The sequence below is a fragment of the Schistocerca piceifrons genome, chromosome 11 (genome assembly GCF_021461385.2).
Source record: "Schistocerca piceifrons isolate TAMUIC-IGC-003096 chromosome 11, iqSchPice1.1, whole genome shotgun sequence".
NCBI lineage: Eukaryota > Metazoa > Arthropoda > Insecta > Orthoptera > Acrididae > Schistocerca > Schistocerca piceifrons.
The window spans coordinates 106,736,577-106,758,734 of NC_060148.1; the positions used below are offsets into that span (position 1 = coordinate 106,736,577).

At 42.6% G+C, this 22,158-nt stretch overlaps 1 protein-coding gene across 1 annotated transcript in view; it reads left to right on the forward strand.

The window, feature by feature from the left end:
* LOC124720136 (ankyrin-3-like) overlaps positions 1 to 22,158 on the forward strand; it is a 98,358-nt gene that overhangs the window by 53,349 nt on the left and 22,851 nt on the right. Inside the window, exon 4 of the mRNA XM_047245436.1 lies at positions 11,202 to 11,778. Coding sequence (XP_047101392.1) covers positions 11,202 to 11,778 — 577 coding nt within the window. The remainder of the gene's footprint in view (positions 1 to 11,201; positions 11,779 to 22,158) is intronic.

The following is a 22,158-nucleotide window of genomic DNA, read 5'->3' on the forward strand; positions in this document are numbered from 1 at the left end:
GGACGTTTCTTTATTTGTCCCTCCTTCGATTCTATACCATTCGATTATTTGCAATTAAACTTTGCTGATCTGTTGTTTATTAACAAACGGAGGCTTTTGAGTTGTATTAAAGTTGCTTAAGGAAAATCTAGAAACTGTAAGTGTAGAGAATAGAACACGCCAAGAAGAAACAAGAGCAATTATTGATAAAAGTGAAGCAAACATTTTAGCAGCAGTAACACACAATGCAAACGTAACTGAGAGGCATCTCGGAAGTTGCCAGCTTTCAACTGAATGCAAGTGACGGCAGGCGAAAACGCTATCCGTCTGTGCAGGTGCGCCAACATTGAGGCGTTACCATAGACGTCTACTCATATTTTATTTTCTAATATGTGGTGCGCTGTCCTTTCAACATATTTGTGTGTGTCACATTGTTCAGCGGCAGTTCTTGCATTCCCGTATGTATGACGTATGTGAAATGAGTTGAACATAGATATAGATTTTTCAGTTCGTGTCTGACGTTACAAGTGGTGTTAATTATAAACTTCAAACTCCAGCTCGGCATAACACAACTGACTCCGTTTTCTCTTCTTTTTACAAACTAATTGTAATAGTTTCCACTATCAAGCGAACCGGATGGTGCAGTCGTTACGAAATGGGTTCCTTATTAGGGAAGACGAAGGTCTCGAATCTGTGTCTGAGCATCCAGATTTAGGTTTTCGTGATTACCTTAAGTCGCTCCTGGCAAATACTGGAGTGGTTTCTTTGAAAGGGAACTGCCGGATTCGTTCCCCGTCATTGAAACATTCCGAGCGTGTGCTCCGCCTCTAATGACCTAGATTTCGACGGGACTTTGAGCCCCAATTTCCTCCATTTCTCCCTTCAAATCAGATTTTTACAAAGCGCTATTGGTCAATGTAAACCCCTAGCACGGAAGAAAAAGGCATCACGAACCGCAGACACAAACGAGCAACGTGAAGTAAGAATGGAAAGCAATCGACTACGCGCTTTTCGATTCAGACGAACACTGCATACCGATCTATATCTTGGTGCATTAGACTGTGGTGCTAATTATGATTTGAGGCATCACACAGGTGGGGTTATCGTAAAAACTGATAATTGTAACTTGTAGTGCCATCTAAAATGAAACACCAGCAATGCTCTGAGCAGGTGGATAAGAGAAACAGACGAAATTACATTCATCACCCTCAACATTATCATTGTTGGTGACAGGTGACATAACCCTATCGAACATTTGTTTGCACAAATGACCACTCAGGTTATTTTAACATATTCACACGCAGACAGTCATGGGATGAAGGAACTTAGGTTCATTGGGGGGTCATCACCTGAATGTCATAATATTTTCTGCGCCTGACATTAACCAAACACAGAAGTTCTGAATAATTTTCATTGCCGATCATCATGGTTTTGGAGAGACACGCTTCTGGATGTATCCTGTTGAACGGCAAAGTAGAGGAGTGTCACAGGCATACAGTTCTATTTTATTGACCACAAAATCCAGGCAACTTCACACTGATCAACAGAATCACACATACCCGAAGTCGACATTGACCCATACTTAATGGAAGTCTTCAACAAAAACATGATTTATAGTCCATATGACTTCCGCAACAGCGATTATCCCTGCATGCCTGTCGGGAAATGCCGGAAAAGTAAGAAAAGATGAATGTCGGCGAGACTACACCTGGCAATGATACCAGTTTTGTCGTCGATCATTGACTGAAGATACCGAAAAATCGATCACTTTAAAACTATGTAACAATGACACTGAAGTAGTTAATCATCACGATATACCACATTCACCGTCGTCCTCGAAAAAGTGCAGCAGCGAGTAGTGGAATTTGGCAAAAGTGAATGCCAGTTACATCCTGTGGGTCGAGGCGAAGATCATCCCGTACAACTCAATTTCAAAAGGTCGTAGCCATGCATATTCAACTTGAAAAGTGATCCTGATCGCTATCCGGCGTTCAGTGTGCGCCACGGCTCGCTCTCAACAGGGAGCAGTGCACGGAGCCGCGGTGGGGAGTTAATTCACTAGGATTTATCTATAATGTCTGGTCTCACTTCAGACGTCTCTCCTGTATGCATTTTACATCTGTTTGTTACCAGATTTTTCTGACACAAAAATTAAAGATTTCTGAGACACAAATTAAAGATTAATATGGTTAACTTAAATTGTATAAGCACTTAAGTATTTTGCAACCATACATAATTTTTCAGTTTATATATATATATATATAAACTGAAAAATTATGTATGGTTGCAAAATACTTAAGTGCTTATACAATTTAAGTTAACCATATTAATCTTTAATTTGTGTCTCAGAAACCTTTAATTTTTGTGTCAGAAAAATCTGGTAACAAACAGATGTAAAATGCATACAGGAGAGACGTCTGAAGTGAGACCAGACATTATAGATAAATCCTAGTGAATTAACAAAATACACACAACAGTATAATGTTCACTGACGAAAGAAAGATACTGAAGCAATGGCCTGTTCCCTGTTGACCACACAGGGGCAGAAACGAAAGTAAGAGAAGAATTGTGAAAACATCACCGAGTTTTTGAGCATCGAGGAACATGGTGTGTGTAGTCTCCAGACGGACTTGCATTTAGAGCAAAACATCTTTTCAACCCTGATTCCTTGGCCACCAAGTTGTCTTGGCGTGGAATACGACGACCATGGTGATGTACAGCTCTATGTCCTCGGCAGGGAACAGCCTGTCATCTCTCCTGTAGGCGTGGCGGCCGCCACAGGGAGACATACGACGACAGCATTTAATGAGTAAGCACTGTAAGTTGTGTGTGGATATACGTACAAAGTGACATAACCACCGATATACTTGCCAAAGCCAATATATAAACGTTGTCCGAGTGGTTGCAAATGTGTGAAAGAAAAAGCCAACCACAATGCACAAAAGTTCCATATGTGTAAGTATGCAGGGATTCTGTATACGTGTTCACCTCGGAAGTGCCGAGGTGTAAGCTGCTGTGAATCAGCAGCTTAAATGTCCAAACGCCACCTTTATTAACCCGTTAGCGAGAGGCAGACGAGGGAGCCTTTTTCGTCCAAGCAACCCCTTTCCATGGTCTTAGACTTGGCGCACAGCTCAGCTCCAGAAACAGGTGTTCCTCCTGCGGCAGTGCGTGTCTGCGGCCAATCACTGGCACTGAGGACAGTTGACAGTGATCACGGACAGCGACAGGTCGTGCATAAAACACGCCAGTGGCGAGACGCAATCAACACCTTCACCGCGCGATAACAACGGCGAAGTCACTGATGACAGTCCCACTAAAACAGAGTTATTAAACAGGTTTTCCGAAACTAATTCACCAAAGAAGACGAAAAAAATATTTCGGAATTCCGATAAAGAACGACTGCCTAGATGAGAAACATAGAAGTAGAGACATCCACGGTGTAGCAAAGCAGGTTAAATCACTTAATAAAGGCAAGGCTTCCGGTCCAGATTGTAGCCCACTCAAGTTCACTTCCGATTATGCTGATGTTACAGCTCCATATATAGGAATTATGTACAACCGCCTGCTCACAGAAAGTTCCGTACCTAAATACTGGAAAGTTGCTCAAGTCTCACCAATACCCAAGAAGGAAAGTAGGAGTAATCCACTGAATTACAGACCCACAGCACTAACGTCGATTTGCAGTAGGGTTTTGGAACATATACTGTGTTCGAACGTTATGAATTATCTCGAAGAAAACGATTTATTGACACATAGACATCACGGATGCAAAACACATCGTTGTTGTAAAACACAACTACCTCTTTATACTCACCAAGTGATGAGTGCTATCGACAGGGGATGTCAAACTTGTTCCAAATTTTTAGATTTCCAGAAGACTTTCGACACCGTTCCTCACATGCGTCTTCTGACCAAACTGCATGAATATGGAAAATCGCCTCAGTTGTGCGACTGGCTTCGTGATTTCCTCTCAGTAAGATCACAGTCCGTGGTAATAGACGGAAGGTCATCGAGTAAAACAGAAGCAATATCCTGCGTTCCCCAAGGAAATGTTATGGGCCATCTGTTGTGTCCGAGCGTGGTAGCCGCACGGTCTGGGGCGTCTTGTCACGCTCCGTGTGACTCCCCCCGTCGGAGGTTCGAGTCCTCCATCGGGCATGGGTCTGTGTGTCGTCCTTAGCGTAAGTTAGCTTATGTTAGATTAAACAGCGTGTAAGCTTAGGGACGGATGACCTTAGCAGTTTGGTCCCATAAGACCTTACCACAAATTTCCAAATTTTTCCCTCTGTTTTTCCTGAACAATATTAACGACATAGGAGACGATCTGAGTAGCCCTCTCAGATTGTTTGCAAATGATGCTGTTATTTACCGTCTTGTTAAGTCATCAGATGACCAAAACGAACAGCAAAATGATTTAGATAAGATATCTGTATGGTGCGAAAAGTGGCAATTGAAGCTGAATAAAGAAAAGAGTGAAGTTATTCACATGAGTGCTAAAAGAAATCCAAAGAAATTTTGATTACGCGATAAGTCACACTTAATATTAAGGCTGTAAATCCAACTAAATACTTGGGGATTACAATTACAAATAACCTAATTTGGAACGATCACATAGATAATTTTTTGCTTAGAGCAAACCAAAGACTGCAGTTCATTGGCAGAACGCTTAAAAGCTGCAACAGCTTTACTAAAGAGACTGCTTACACCAGGCTTGTCCGTCCTATTCTGGAGTATTGCTGTGCGGTGTGGGCTCCCCATCGGGAGGGACTGATGGACGACATAACAGTACTGCGCTCGTTTTTCATTCATAATTGACTCTTGCCTTCCAAAGCTGAAAAAAATGTATTTGCCTAAGGTGAAAGACGTAAGAGCAATACACTGGCGTATGTTTGCGATTATTTGGTTTATTAAGGAAAGCAAAGCCTACGTTCCTAGCATTTGTAGACTTTGAGAAAGCTTCTGACAATGTTGACTAGAATACTCTCTTTCAAATTATGAAGGCGACAGGGCTCAAATACAGCGAGTGAATGGCTATTTACAATTTGTACAGAAACCAGATGGCAGTTATAACAGCCGAGGGGCATGAAAGGAAAACAGTGGTTGAGAATGGAGTGAGACATGGTTGTAGCCCATCCCCAACGTCATTCAGTCTATGTACTGAGCAAGCAGTAAAGAAAACAAAAGAAAAATTCAGAGTAGGAATTTAAATCCGAAGAAGAAATAAAAGCTTTGAGGTTTGCCAATGAGATTGGAATTCTTTCAGAGAGAGCAAAGGACCTGGAAGAGCAGTCGAATGGAACGGACAGTGTCTTCAAAGGAGGATAAAAGAACTTAAACAAAAGCGAAACGATGATAATGGGAAGTAGTCGAATTAAATCAGGTGAGGCTGAGGGGATTATATTAGCAAACGAGTCACTTAAAGTAGTAGATGACTTTTGCTATTTGGGGAGCAAATTATCTGATATGGTGGAAGTAGAAAGGATGTAAAATGTAGACTGCCAATGACAAGGAAAGCGTTTCTGAAGAAGAGAAATTTGTTACCATCGAGTATAGTTTTAAATGTCAGGAAGTCGTTTCTGAAAGTATTTTTATGGAGTGTAGCTATGTATGGATGTGAAACATGGACGATAAATAGTTTATACAAGAAGAGAATAGAATCTTTCGAAATGTGGTGCTACAGAAGGATGCTGAAGATTAAATGGGTATACCACGTAACTAGTCTGGAGGTACTGAATAGAATTGAGAAATTTGTGGCACAAATTATTAGAAGAAGGGATCTCTTGGTCTGCCTTTTCTTGAGGCATCAAGGTATCATCAGTTCAATATTGGAGAGAAGCGTGGAGGGAGACCAAGATATGAATACATTAAGTAGATAGCCGTAGGTACTTTGAGATGAAGGTAGAGCAGCATCAAACCAGTCTCTGAACTGAAGACCAAAACAACAACAACAACATGTTTACGATAGAAATCAGTAAGGAAAGTTATTCATACAGGCTGACACTTCGAGATTGAAATTTTCTCACTGCAGCAGAGTGTGCGCTGATATGAAACTTCCTGGCATATTAAAAGGGTGTGCCGTACCGAGACAAGAACTAAAGACCTTTGCCTTTTGAGGGCAAGTGCTCTACCATCTGAGCTACCCAAGCAGGACTCACGTTCCCTCCTATGGGCTTCAGTTCTACCAGTACCTCGTCTCCTACCTTCCAAACTTCACATAAGCTCTTCTGCGAATCTTGCAAGGCTAGCACTCCAAAAAAGAAAGGATATTGCGGTGACATAGCTGAGGCACAGCCTGGGGTATGTTTGGAGACTGAAATTTTCACTCTGCAGCGGAGTATTCGCTGATATGAAACTTCCTGGCAAGAGTGCTAGTGAAGTTTGGAAGGTGGGAGACGAGGTACTGGCAGAACTGAAGCCCAGAGGACGGGACGTGAGTCGTGGTTGGGTAGCCCAGTCGACAGAGCAGTTGCCCGCGAAAGGCAAAGGTCCTGAGTTCGGATCTCGATCCGGCACACAGTTTTAATCTGCCAGGAAGTTTGAGGGTGACAATTATTGACCTACATGAAATGAAATCTTCATAGCTTCAGAACGGTTTCCTTTATGACGTTCAAATTGCACTGTTGGCTGCGGGGGATGATGAGAGTTTGCGTATGCACGTGCTCCTTGTTGTTGTCGGCTACGTGCACGAGAAAACGTCACGGTACAGCGTACCTGAACATATACCACTTGTGAAGGCCTACTACACGAGCAATAACAGCCCAAATGCGGCTCAAAGGAAGTGGTGCGACCGAGATCAGGATGAAGACAACCGGTCCGTGTGTGCTAAAAATCAAGAATATGATCCGCAAGTTTGAGAGAACGGGTAGCTTTCGTACTGACAGTGTTCGTAATGTCAGTGGACCAAAACGGATGGAAACGCCTGAAAACATCAAGATGACAAGCGCTGTGTTTCAAACCAGCCCCAGGAAATCTATCAGACGAGCTGCACAACAGCTGGGAATCAACTGGGAGGCACTGCGACGTATAGCTGTTGAAGACCTGCATCTTTTCCCATATAAAATTCAAACTCCTCAGCCATTAAGCCCGAGGGCCATGGAACAGCAGTTTTGTTTCGCCTACACTCTTGTCTCCAGAATTGACGAACAGGACTTTGATGTGAATATGGTTTCGTTTCGCCCCTAAGCCCATATCTATTTGGATGGGTTCGTCAATAAGCGAAATTGGCGCATTTGGTGGACTGAGACTGCGCATTCGGTGATCGAGAAGTCTTTCACCCTCAACGAGTGACAGTGTGGTGTGCAGTCTCCAGTTACGGAATAATCACTGCAATATTCTTTTGGTGACTACCGAACGGTACATCAAGGTTTTGGAAGATGATATCATCACGATTATCCAAAGTTACCCTCATTTCGATAAGATGTGATTCATGCAAGATAGTGCTCGACCCCTTTGAAGCAGGGAAGTGTTTGATGTCCTGGAGGAGCATTCTGGGGACCGCATTCTGGCTCTGGTGTACCCAGGAGGCACGGGCATGGGCCTCGATTGGCCTCCATGTTCTCCAGGTGTGAATACATCGACTTCTTTCGGTGGGGCTATATTAAGGTCAAGGTGTGCAGCAATAGCCCAGAGACTATTGCTGAGCTGAAAACAGACATTCAGGAGATCATCGCCAGCATCGATTTTCCGACACTTCAGCGGGTCACGCAGAATTTCGCTATTCATCTGCGCCACCTCATCGCCAATGACGGCAGGCACATCGAAGATGTCATAACCTTAATCCGAATATATGTAGTGACGTTTACGTTTTGAATAAATTGTAACACGCCGAACATTGTAACTAATTAATATTTTTTTTCTTATTTATATACAGTCAGCCAGAGAAATGTATGCACACCATAAGGAACGAAAACTATTACTTATGTGTTTATTTACAATTAATAATTCATCACATATGTTGTACAACTTTCAGCTTAGCATAGGGTTCCTTTAAGTGTTAAAATGTTTACAGTCGGCGGCTATACACATATCAGAATGACGAGCGGTCGTTAAAAGTCTCTAAGCACTATGGTACTTAACATCTGATGGCATTACTCCCTTAGAACTACTTAAACCTAACTAATCTAAGGACATCACACACATCCATGCCGGAGGCAGGATTCGAACCTGCGACTGTAGCATGAGCGCGATTCCGGACTGAAGCGCCCAGAACCGCTCGGCCACAGCTTCCGGCTCGTCGCAACTATGTCAGTCAGTGTTACAGTGGAGATCGCTGCACATGTCGCTGTAATCTCCTGGCGAAGTTCCTCCAGCGTGCGTGGCTTACGTCGATAGACGTTATCTTTCACAGTTCCACACAAGTAAAAGTCCGTAGGTGTTAGATCTGGCGACCGTGGAGGGAACTCAATGGGTCTTCTTCATCCAGTCCAATGCCGCAGCCGCGGGACACGATGGGAATTGGAATGCTCATCGAACACCTCATGTTGTTCTCGGCCACTTTTATTTGTATGGAATCGATAGTAAGTGAAATTTGCACGGTTGTGGGCTGAGAGTCAGTATTTGGCGATCGAGATGTCACTTTACCCTCAATGGGAGACTGTGTGGTGTGCAATGTCCACTCATGGATTATCCAAATTCACCCTGGAGGTGCACTTTTGGGACCATTCTGGTTCTGATGCACACAGAGGCCACTAGCATGGGCCTAGACTGTATTCACTTTCAGATAAAACAGCTATGCCATGCATACCTGCTCTATTCTCCTGTATTACTACATGCAACACTTCTCCCCCTCCTAAGTACCTGTTCGTTGAATAGATTAAAGATAATTGTTTATAGTACACCACCCTGCCGGACTCATTTGTGAACATGCGTAGAACCTGTGTAGATTGCACTCCAATGGAAGTCTTCTCTTTTATTATACAGCTTCCGCATAACATATCACTCTCTATGCATATTCCCACTCTCTCCTGTACCTCAAACTTTATTTGGCCATTTTACATCATGAGACGTTTCCTGTATACCTACCAAAGCTATGTATTTACAATTTCAAATTAAGTTTAATGATATTACTCCTTCTTGGAGTCTTCGTTTTTTCCCAAATCCAAACTGACTTTCTGATAATCCTGTGTCAATTGTTCGAAGACAGTGGAAGCTTTTATTTGATAAGGCATTCTCAACTAAGCTAAGGCTTCGGTAATTTTCGTATTTTAAGACATTCCTCCTTTAAGGACAAATATCGTATAATGTTTTTCTAGAATCTGAGGGCAAATTTCCCTTTTTCTATATGTTACGCTAGGGAGTATCTAACAGATTTCTAATTCCAATTCTTCCATGTTCGACATATTCAGCTAGAATGTTGTCTTTCCCAGGGCTTTCTTGTTTCTCGGATTTTCAGAGCTAGCTGATAGATAATAAGTGCAATAAATAATAGTTATTTAAAATGTCATTTAAAGGATCAACCTGATCACCTAACGTAGTAACTGGAACTGTGACTGTTTTCAGCGCTAATAGCAGCTTGTAATGAAGAACTTACACCAACAAAGGTCAGTTATCAGTACCATCTGCAACAATTTGGTAGGGTGTCATGAATTATCAAATGATGGAAAAAATGTGTGTTGAAAATATGGCATATTCTCTATGACTGGCCCTGACATATCCCCCTACAGTAATGGCTCCCAACCTTTCTGAGACCATTATCCCAGAGTGCAAACAGACACTAGCTAGAGCTCCACCTCCCCCACCCCACCCACCCTACCCACCCAAACACACACACTAAGTCATCATCTTTAGTAATTAACTAAACTCCACTAAGAAGAATATTTCCTTCGAAAATTTTTATTTTGAAAGTGATGAAAGATAAATGATACTTAGCTTTTGTAGATGTTTTATTAAACCTCAGACTAATGTGTCAATTATACAATTGGTACTTCTGATTTGTAATGATGTAGCCTTTCTCATTGCCTCTGAGACTACTCAAAAATGGAAGTTAACTAACTGTCTGCAGTGAAGTTATGCACTTGTTACAAAACTTGTTTCCTCTACACCACTTCTCTCTCTACTGACACTTGTGTCACCCTCACCCTGCACCTTTACTTAAAATCAATCAAGTGAAAATTCGTGCACTCTACTTACTGTTTCCGAATCACTTGATTTCTGGACTCCTTACTTCTGCAGTGTCAGAAATCGAAAGATTTTAACTTGCCAACGCTTCTCACTACATAGTAAGTGTTGAGCTGAAGTTTAATATTTTTTCATTTACTATTATGAACTGAGTGATGACGAAATTTCTGGTCATTTGCTAGAAATTTTTATGAGATATTGAAGCATATGTGATCTATATGTCTCAATTTCTCCATCATGGTACAAAGTGAAAACTATTGCGTGCAGCAGGAGGATTATGTGTGGAATATGAAGTTCATACATTCGTTTGACAAGCTGTAGCTTGCACCACATTGTGTCATTCATTACTTCTATTATTTGAAATTAAAAATTAATTAATGTTAACTTATGTAATAACTATTACATTGTTGTGAAATAGTAATGATGAACATGATCTTTTAGAAATAATTTAGTATTGTGAGCGAAACACAGTTGGACACAGTTGTTTGTACCCCACATAAAATTTAATTTTATCCACTGGGGGTGGGGGAGAGGGGGCCGTTACGCCACTACCCTACAAAATATTGGGTGTTGTCATGTTTGAATATGTGAGAAGTTGCCATCAAGCTATGCCTGCCATCTCTATATCATGTTTCTAGAAAGCCACTCCAGACTGTGACAGCAGTTAGTTGATCCCCTGTATCAGTTCCTGGAGAGAAACATGCTGGGCTAGCGGTTAAGGGCAAAGGGGTATAGATTTCAGACATAAAATATCATTGTTTTCTTAAATAAGTGCAGATATTGGGACTGTGTGTTGAATAAAATATGCTCTTAGTTTTGTGCTAGATCTCCATTTTGATACTTTGAGCAAGTAATTGTACAAAGAGACAAATGATAGGAGGCCTGTATTCCTTCCGTGGCATTTTTTACAAGCAAATAGGGAAGTTATAAGGGGAGATGTAATAGATTTTAAAAAGTATTATTTCCTTCATCTACACACTTTAATCTATGTTGTGTGTGAATTTTATCCTGATGGCAGCTTTATAAATGCCTTTAAATTGATAAAATGATTAACTCTGCACTGGCAGCCACTCCCATCTGTCCCTTGGGAAACCGTGTTCCAGAATCCCTCACAGTGGGACGAGTTCAGGAGACTGAGGAGGTCACGGCCGTGGATCTGGGTGCTCTGCTGGACGCCGGGAACGGCGCTGTGGTGACTCTGCTGGCCGGGGACACGCGGCTTGTGGCTCACAGGGCTGTCTTGGCCGCTAGGAGTCCCGTGTTTGCGGACATGTTCCGTCGCGTCACTGTAGAGGGCAGCAGCAGCCAGCTCGTACTCTCGGACACAGAGGGTCCTGTGCTGCGCCAGGTGCTGGCATACCTCTACACCCTGCAGGTGCCCCAGCTGCCCATCATGGCCCCACAGCTGCTGGTCGCCGCCGACGTATACGGCCTGTCGGTACTGAAAGCGCACTGTGAGCAACAGCTGGTCGCCCAGCTGTCTATCGAGACTGCGGCAGCTGCAGGTGTTATCACGATTAGGCATTCCGCCAACAGGCTGAAGCAGGCCGCCGTCGCCTTCATAAAGGCGCACTTGCTCCGTGTGATGGCGACGCAGGGCTGGGCTGAGGCTGTAGTCAACGACCCACAAACTGTTGTGGAGTTGACTCACCTGATTGCAGAGACACCGACAGACACCAGGTAAGCATGAGACAAGTCACAATTCTACGTTACACAGCGATAAGTGTGTGTACTGCCAGTCCTACAATGTCCACCACAAAGTTTAATTAGATGTGCATGCACAGTAAAATACACTACTACTGATATCCATTTTCTTGTATACACTATGTGATCAAATGTATCCAGACACCTGGTTGAATATGACTTACAAATTCAATGAAGCCCTCCTCGCAGCCATACGTTCTATCAGGTGCTGGATCGTTTGTTGGGGAATGGCAGCTCATTCTACACGGAGTGCTGCACTGAAGAGAGGTATCGATGTTGTGGGTAAGACCTGGCACGAAGCTGGCTTTCCAATATATCCCAGATGTGTTCTGTAGCGTTCAGGTCAGGGCTCTGTGCGGGCCAGTCCTTCACAAAGACGTTACTGTCATGCAACCACTAGCCCACAGCCCATGCATTATGAAAAGATGCTCTTTCATGTTGAAAGATGTAATCGCCATTCCCGAACTGCTCTTGAACAGTTGGAAACAAGAAGGCGCTTAACATGAATGTAGGGCTGTGCTGTGATAGTGCCACACAAAACAACAAGGGGTGCAAGCACCTTCCATGACAAATACGGCCTTATCATAACACCACCGCCTTCGAGTTTTACTGTTGCCACTACACATGCTGGCAGAGAGAGTTCACAGGGCATTCGCCATACCCACACCTTTCCATCCGATTGGTACATTGTGTACCATGATTAGTCACTCCACACAACGTTTTTCCACCGTTGAATCGTCCAATGCTTACCCTTATTACACCAGGCGAGGCGTCATTTGACATTTACCATCGTGATGTGTGGCTTAAGAGCAGCCGCTCGACCATGAAATCCTAGTATTGTCACCTCCCGTCTGACTGTCATTGTACTTGTAGTGGATACCGACGCAGTTTCGATTTCCCGTGTGATGTTCTGGATAGATGTGTGCCTACCACAGATTACGACCCTCTTCAACTGTCGGCAGTCTCTGCCATTCAACGGACGAGGTCGGCCTGTACGCTTTTGTGCTGTATGTGTCCCTTCACGTTTCCACTTCGCTATCACATCGGACCTACGCATGTTTAGGAGTGTGGAAATCTCGCGTACAAACGTATGACAAGTGAGATATCAATCACCTGACCACATTCGAAGTCCGTCAGTTCCGTGGAGTGCCCCATTCTGCTGTCTCACTGTGTGTAATGTCCACTGAGGCGGCAATATGGAGTACCTGGCAGTAGGTATCAACACAATGCACCTAATATGAAAAACGAATGTTTCTGGGGGTGTCCAGATACCTTTGGTCACATAATGTATGTCATACAAATACCAGCGTTGTCTGCATTGGATTGTCACACACTAACTGAATAGCTTGTCTAAATGCTCTCAAGGAACATGCATGCTCGAAGTAAGCAAACATAAAGACATTGTACTTCGCAACTAAGCGGGTTGAATGCCACAAACAAGTGCCGATGTCGAACATTTCAAATACGGTATCTCGTAAACGACTCGTTCTTGGACCCTGCAACAAACACCACTGACATTCTGAACTACGCTACTCTTCGTTTATTAATGTCAATAGGAGTAGGTCTAATTAGAAAAGTGTATCTTGTCACAACAAATACACTTCCTAGGTATTAGTACAATCTATGGATTGGCTAACAACACGAGCTCCAGACTACCAATCCACTGTATGAAAACAGCAGATATAGCACTTTCAATACCCGCAATATTTCTGGAGGAAGCATTAGATGATTTACCCTATATGTTGGCAAAATAGTAAAATTTCTTCCACACTGACACTCTAACATGGATCCTGGAAGTTGTTAAGGCCACTGCTCGCATAAAATGGGAAATCCAGGTTCGGGTCCCAGTCTGCCACAAATCTTCTAATGTCACCAGTAAATTGTACAGTGAGAATCTCATCGTATTTTAAACTGCAAACACATTTCTTATGTTAAATACAGGTGTGATCTGCAGCAGGGTCTGTTCCTTCAGACATGCATCCTTGTCTGAAGGACATGCCATAGGAGGTTTTTAAACACTGACACTGTAAGTAGTATTCATATGCCCAGGCACAGGTCGTGGCAACAATAAGTAAGTTTCTTCCTGAGTGAGAGTTACAGTGATTGTTCTACAGCAAGACATGGAAACTCACGGTGATATGTAGGGTTTTAGGTCGGTCACTGAAGCATCCTCGCATAGACGAAGTTGTTCGGCGATCATACTTGCACATTGGGAAATTCAGATTCCAGTCCAGGTCTGAGATCAAGCTTTTGACATCACCAGTAAACTGTACAGTTGGAGTCTCATCGTATTCACGATTGTGAATACGTTTCTTGTACTTCACGCAGCTGTAGCTCAAGCAGTACTTGTTTCTTCAAACATGCATGGATGTCTGAAGGCCATTTCACAGTAGAGCCATAAACACAGACACTGGAAATAGAAATAGCACTTTCTGATGGCTCACAATGCTTTCGTTGAATTCTAATAACATTTTCATCAAATCTTTTGTTGGCAGATAAGTTAGCAAGAAGAGAATCATGCAATAGCCAAGATTTCCATAGCTACGTGGATTATATAGGTCTTATTTGCAGTCAACATTTCTATTGAATTGCATGTGTACGCCGGCCGGATTGGCCGAGCGGTTAAAGGCGCTACAATCTGGAACCGCACGACCGCTACGGTCGCAGGTTCGAATCCTGCCTCGGGCATGGATGTGTGTAATGTCCTTAGGTTAGTCAGGTTTAATTAGTTCTAAGTTCTAGGGGACTTATGACCACAGCAGTTGAGTCCCATAGTGCTCAGAGGCATTTGAACCATTTTTTTGCATGTGTACAACAAGCTGTTATTTATGTTAGATCCTGAAATGTTTGAAGAAAAAGGAAAATTAGCTGTGGCCACTAAAGGGTTACGTTCTAGTGATGGACACAGTGATGGACTGCTCAGATCACAGACAGACACCACAGTGACAGGTGCTGTTCAGCTAGGGAAAGCCCGCTCTGTTCTGTGTGCTGTACATGCCACCCTAAACCTCTTCCTTCAAAGTACCCTCTGTTCTCGTTTGTTGTATCCCCTGCTTCTGGGAATGAGATACCTATAAATGGCGTTATACTGTGTAAAGTGAAGGTGAAGAAGTGGAGCAGGTCTGTCGCTCCTTACCAGGACCAGGGAAACATCTACACTATGTGGTGAAAAATATCTGGACGCCCCATAAAACATACGTTTTCATATTAGGTGCACTGCGCTACCACCTACTGCCAGGTACTCCATATCAGCGACCTCAGTAGTCATTAGAGCACAATGGGGCGCTTCGCGGAACTCATGGACTTCGAACGTGGTCAGGTGATTGGGTGTCACTTGTGTCATACATGTGTGCGCGAGATTTTCATACTCCTACACATCCCTAGGTCACTGTCTCCGATGTGATAGTGAAGTGGGTACGTGAAGGGACACGTACAGCACAGAAGCATACAGGCCGACGTCGTCTGTTGACCGACAGAGACCGCAGACAGTTGAAGAGGGTCTTAATGTGTGATAGGCAGACATCTATCCATATGATCACATAGGAATTCCAAACTGCATCACGATCCACTGCAAGTAGTATGGCAGTTAGGCGGGAGGTGACAGAACTCGGATTTCATGGTCGTGTGGCTGCTAATAGGCCACACATCATACCAGTAAATGCAAACAATGTCTCGCTTGGTTTAAGGAGAGTAAACATTGTACGACAGAACCGTGGAAAAACGTTGTGTGGAGTGACGAATCACGGTACACAATGTTGCCATCCTATGGCAGGGAGTGGGTGTGACGAATGCTTAGTGAACGTCATCTGCCAGTGTGTTTAGTGCCAACAGTAAACTTCGGAGGCAGTTATGATGAACAGCAATTAGTGGGTGGTGATTGAATCTTTCAACCCGATCAAACACCTGTTCTGAATGCATGGCTTGGGGCGGAGTGGTTACACCTCAGTAATATTCCTGTAATGGACTGCCCTGCACAGAGTGCTGACCTGAATCCTACAGAACTTCTCGTGATGTTTTGGAACACCAACATCGTGCCAGGCCTTGCCGACTGACAAAAATACCTCTCCTCAGTGCACCACTCCATGAAGTATGGGCTGGCATTCCCCAAGAAACCTGCCAGCACCTGATTCAACGTATGCCTGCGAGAGTAGGAGCTGTCATCAAGGCCGACACCATATTGTATTCTAGCATTACCTATAGAGGGCGCCACAAACTTGTAATTCAATATCAGCCAGGTGTTTGGATACTTTTGATCACATAGTGTATCTTAGAATGCTGCAGCACAGTTCAAGGTATTTTAAATTTCCCATTCGTGATGTTTCCATTCTGTAAAACCTGAAATCTTCATTGTAGTGGTCAGTCACATTAGTCGCTACACCCATATCAGTACAACAGTTTTGTGTGTTGTGTATCTCCCTTTTACTTTCTAGGTATATATGTGGGATTCGCTGACAATTTCTGTAACAAAATTCATTAACTCTAAAAAACTATTCGAGGAGAATTAGAAAAAACTTTTTTGAAGTTTACTAATCTCTAAGGAATATGTTGTCATTCTCAATCGTAGCATATTTGGAACATCTTCCTTGAAGAAGATGATATAAAAACATAATTCCTAAACACCACATGACCACCTCACAAGAAAGGCGACTGGGTTTCATAACAGCTCTGCCGCTTGAGGCAGTTCCACATAATGCTCTGTCTTCCTTCACATTTCCTTCCCGCTTTTAGTCTGTTCTTTCCCATGACATTGCCATACTTCAGTGCACTCCCTTGTGCAACACACAAAGGAAGGCGCTTTTTCGTGTGAAAACTCCGTACTTGGCTCTTAGAGGAGGGTCTGTCAAATATCTACAAACCAGTCTTTGCTTAATTTTCCCTGTGGTTTTTGTAAATATTAGTCCTACAGTGTTTTCTTCTGGTAGAACTTAGTATTTTCCTTTTCTGACCTGTTCCAGTTATTGGGCCATCCCCAACCACGTCAAAATGAAGGAGATCTTTAGATACTACTGTTCTTTTTTATGAACATATCACATTATAAATACTCACTACAATGCTAGTGACTAGTAATTATCATAAATTACTTTTATTTTTAGATATATCTGAATATTTGTGCACCACTTACGGAGCGGCTTCGAAAACTGGAATTCATATCCTTCACATAATAATCCTTACACTCAATGATTCATTTCTCATTTATTTTTATTGTTACAGAAGTGTATTCCATAATTTTAAACGAAAATCAATGTTTGAATGAAAATGCTTATCGACACAGCCATGTTTTCAAGATGCCTATTATTTACACATTAACTTTAAATATGTAATTCTATCTGAATTATTTAGAAGTAAAGTTGGGAAATCCACTTCTTAACTCAAATAGCGTGCATGTCGCGAGACCCAACCAGTATCTTCTTCATTGCCTCAAGCTATGTACACTACTGCATTGTACCTATTCATCTGCTTACCATGACAACCAGTTCACACACAAGTATCCATCCACGTTACGTGCATGTACATGAAGCCTCTCTTCTTATGTCAATCGTAAATTCATCGCCCTGTTTCTTCGTGAGAAATTACAAACGTTAACCAACACACACACACACTCGCAACTACAAGTGACAAAATTAGAAACTGCCACATCTTCAGTAACACAGTTCTCATTTGATACACGTATCTCCAAACAGTTACTGCCATTGAACACCGCTGCTACATGTAGCATTGTTTGCAAAGCTCTGGAAATGCTTGTCTTTTTCCATGACAACACTTGCTTCATAAGCACCACTTGTAAATTGCACGTCGTCCAGACACCAGCCACAACTTTTTCACTCGTTATCACACTGTATACAAATTTCCATCAACTGGCGTATGTAGCATAGTTCCTTTGTCTGTGCATTGCACTTATATTTAAATTATTATGCACTAATATAAAATACACACACACACACACACACACACACACACATACACACAAACACACACACACACACACGCACGCACGCACACACACACACACACACACACTCAAACACTTCAGTGACTATCTTGCAGTCTCCAGATATTTGCCTGTATCTTCTTTTAACTTGAAGAAGGCACAAAGGACTTTCTCTACTTTCTATGTGAAAGTATGATTTCACGAATCTTTACTGAGATATATTTGGTGCATTGCCTTATGTAACCTATTTCTCATGGTTTTCAATCATACTCAATCATTCTTGTATCCATGACATATACTAATGCAGTATCATTACACTGAACCCAGTAACCAAACCAAATTCTTGATTTCAGTGAGAGACAACCTGTAATCAGCCCTTGGGCGTATATATATATATATATATATATATATATATATATATATATATATATATATATAATTAATGTGTCTGCTTATTTTGCTGATCATACTCATAGACTCGTTCAGCCTCCCAGTCAGGTACTATTCAACGTTCACCTGTTTCATGTGAGTGCTCAGTGGCCAGTGTGAATCAAATAAAACTATTGGCCGAAGTTTCAATTCTGTGATAAAGGTTTTAATGGAAGTGAAAATTTTACTGCAGTAGCTTCGTAATATGACAAATAGTGTGCTCCATTTTTCTCTGAATTTCCTTCCCCAGTCATTTCAGAAGTATCTGTCACCATATTTACTGTATGTTCCCCCTACCGCCCAGTCTATAGCATATTACCTACAAACACCATCTGATGGTCACAGTAGCAAATTAAGTAAATTTAAACGTTTTGCCAATCTAATTTCTGAGTGATTGTAACTTGGTATGTTAAACTGCTAGTATGAGGAACTCATGAGAGGCAGTGTGTAAACTGATTGTCTCACTAGGTAAGTTATTTATCTTAGTGGATTAGTCGACCCACTGTTGCCTTTGGCTGTATGGTCCCATTATCTGTGGATGGATAGCTGCCCTGTGGTCCCTGTGTGAATACATGTATCGAAACAGTCTACATCTGCACTGTGGGCCAGCCACTGGACACAGCAGGACCAACCCCCAATATACAGCCACACAGTGAGCACAGCGGCTGTGGCCGGACCCTCGTCGCAGCTGTGCAGACCACAGGTCCCCACTCAGCCCCCGTCTGTGGCATGTCGTGAGTTCTGTCACTACATAAGCATTCTTTAAACAAATTAGAGGAGGGTGGCGTTAGCGAAGTGTTATGGTGAAAAAATCGAATTTTAGTTTCTAAAAAGCAGAGATGGCAATGGTTAACAGTAAACTTATTGTTTTAATCGATGTCAACATCTTTCTTTGCATTATGTTCATTCAGTGTAGTAGTATGGGGATTGTTTCCTAAGCTAAAATTCTTTTCCAAAGTTTCTGTATTTATTAATGTAATGGATGGAGTTTCTGGTTTCATTGTTGGTTATATATCTCCCAAATTAATCTTGAAGGGAATGGATGTGGAAGTAGGTTGCTGGTGCATTGCTATATGAGAGGAACATAAATTTATGGACTTTACCAGGTGCAAAAGTGGAAGGTAGAGTCTACAGAAAGTGAAGCATGTGAGACTGGAAAGATAACCTCCACGTAAGACTATGAACATCACTTCATGTGGAATTTATGTTTAAATATACATTACATCAACAAGAACTGAAGTATCTGGAAGGGCTAACGAAACTAAATGATACTTAACAGGTTGAGACAGTATGTGACATTATATCAATTGAAAAATCCAATCAAATTTACACAGAACTTCGTGGCATGAACCGATTTATAATTTGGCATTGCAACCACACTTACCTGGACACTTGCGTTGGTCCTGTTGGGAAGAACATCCTAAAGTCATTATACCCTCTCTTGAGGCAAAGTGGCCCATAACCATTGCAATTCGTCCTTGATATCACGGTTACTACGACTGCAATGGATTGACACCCGACATGATCCTACTTGTTAGATCTGGACGTCTTTCGGGACATGAGGGTATTTCAACGTCACGCAGACAATTCATGCAGATACATCCCATGTGTGGGTGAGCATTTTCCTGTTGATTGTTGATGTCACAACACTGTTGCAAGAGAGGCAGCAAATAGGGACACGGGATGTCAGTAGCGTACCATTGCGCCGACAGTGTCCTCAGTCAGTATGAGTCTTGAGCTGAGGTCATACCCAGTGGTTCCACACACCATGACACCAGAAGTAACACTGCTGCACGTCTCCAGAAAACAGGAAGAATGCGACCTCTACCAAGGTCGCCGCCATAGTGCCTGACGATGCTCATCTGGGCCAGTACAAGATGTGATTCATTGCTATAATGCCAGTAGCCTATGCATTATATTCACAGCACCATCCCAGTAGTAGCCTTTTCTGTGTTGGTAGTAATGACAGCTACACATGGCTCAATAATTCCATAGTCCATCTGGTAGTAGTCTCTGACACCAATGCAGCGACGAGGAAGACATGCTCATGGCCTTAGGGACTGTGAACAAAACAATACATTACTGCGATTGGCTGGTCCAATAACAAAAGTGTTAAGGGAGGTGACAACGAGTGTATCTAAGAAGATTAGAAAAATGAGTGAAATATAAGTGATACACTTTGATCGGTTGCAATGCTGTTGCAATGCTGTCTCGAACATGATAGCGTGGCCAATCTGGCTGCACACCTAAAGAGACCTAAGATACTTCTGTTAGTACAGGGTGGAGTAAATTAAAGTGGCTTGGGAGGTTGGATAGGTTTGCACTTGAATATATGCATATAGCCACACCCTGTGACATGCACGCCATGTGATCCACATCAGTTCAGATTGTAGTGCGGGCTGTGCCAGTGTGAGTGGAGCAGAGCAAAGGGGGCGATGGTACTCTCAGTGGAGCAGCAGGCGTTCGTTGTGAAAAGTTTTGTGAGAACGAAGTCATGGAAACGGTGTAGTCAGTTGTTTTCTGCATAATTTAGTGGTGTTAAAGTGTGAGCAACGAGTACCATGCAACGCTTAATCCGAAAGTGCTGTAAAACGGGATCTGTTTTGAACAAGTAAAAAAAGATGCCTAAACTCCCCTGCACACCACAAAACATGGCTGCAGTGCGCCTGAAAATGTTTCAGAGACCTACCAAATCAATCCAACACCTGTCACAAGAGACCATGATATCACACTGATTATGCAGACCTGCATATTCAGGGTGGTCCTTTGACTGACTGGGCCAAATATCTCACGAAATAAGCGTCAAATGAAAAAACTTGTCTAGCTTGAAGGGGGAAACCAGATGGCGCTATGGTTGGTCCGCTAGATGGCTCTGCCATAGGTCAAACGGATATCAGCTGCGTTTTTTTAAATAGGAACCCTAATTTTTATTACATATTCGTGTAGTACGTAAAGCAATATGAACGTTTTAGTTAGGCCCCTTTTTTCACTTTGTGATAGATAGCGCTGTAATGGTCACAGACATATGGCTCACAATTTTAGACGAACAGTTCCCAACAGGTAGTATTTTAAATTAAAATACAGAACGTAAGTACGTTTAAACATTTTATTGCGGTTGCTCCAATGCAATACATGTACCTTTGTGAAATTATCATTTCTGAAAACGTATGCTGTTACAGCATGATTACCTGTAAATACCAAATTAATGCAATAAATGCTCAAAATGATGTCCGTCAACCTCAATACATTTGACAATACGTGTAACGACATTCCTCTCAACAGCGAGTAGTTCGCCTTCCATAATGTTTGCACATGCATTGACAATGTGCTGACGCATGTTGTCAGGCGTTGTCGGTGGATCACGATGGCAAATATCCATCAACTCTCCCCACAAAGAAATCCGGGGACGTCAGATCCGGTGAATGTACGGGCCATGGTATGGTGCTTCGACGATCAATCCACCTGTCATGAAATATGCTATTCAATACCGCCTCAACCGTACGCAAGCTATGTGCCGGACATCCATGATGTTGGAAGGACATCGCCATTCTGTCATGCAGTGAAACATCTTGTAGTATCATCCCGTAATTTCTCTTGTGCCCAATGGCAGAACTATACACGACGTTCAAAGCCGTCACCATGCAATTCCTGGTGGACAGAAATATGGAACGGGTGCAATCGATGTCGATGTAGCATTCTCAACACCGACGTTTTTGAGATTCCCGATTCCCGCGCAATTGGCCTGCTACTGATTTGGGGATAAGCCACGACAGCAGCTAAAACACCTACTTGGGCATCATCATTTGTTGCAGGTCGTGGTTGACGTTTCACATGTGGCTGAACACTTTCCTTAAATAACGTAGGCTAACTATCAGGCAAACGGTCCGGACACTTGGATAATTTCGTCCAGGATACCGAGCAGCATTCATAGCACACGCCCATTTGGCATTTTGATCACAATAGCCATATGTCAACAAGATATCGACCATTTCCGCAAT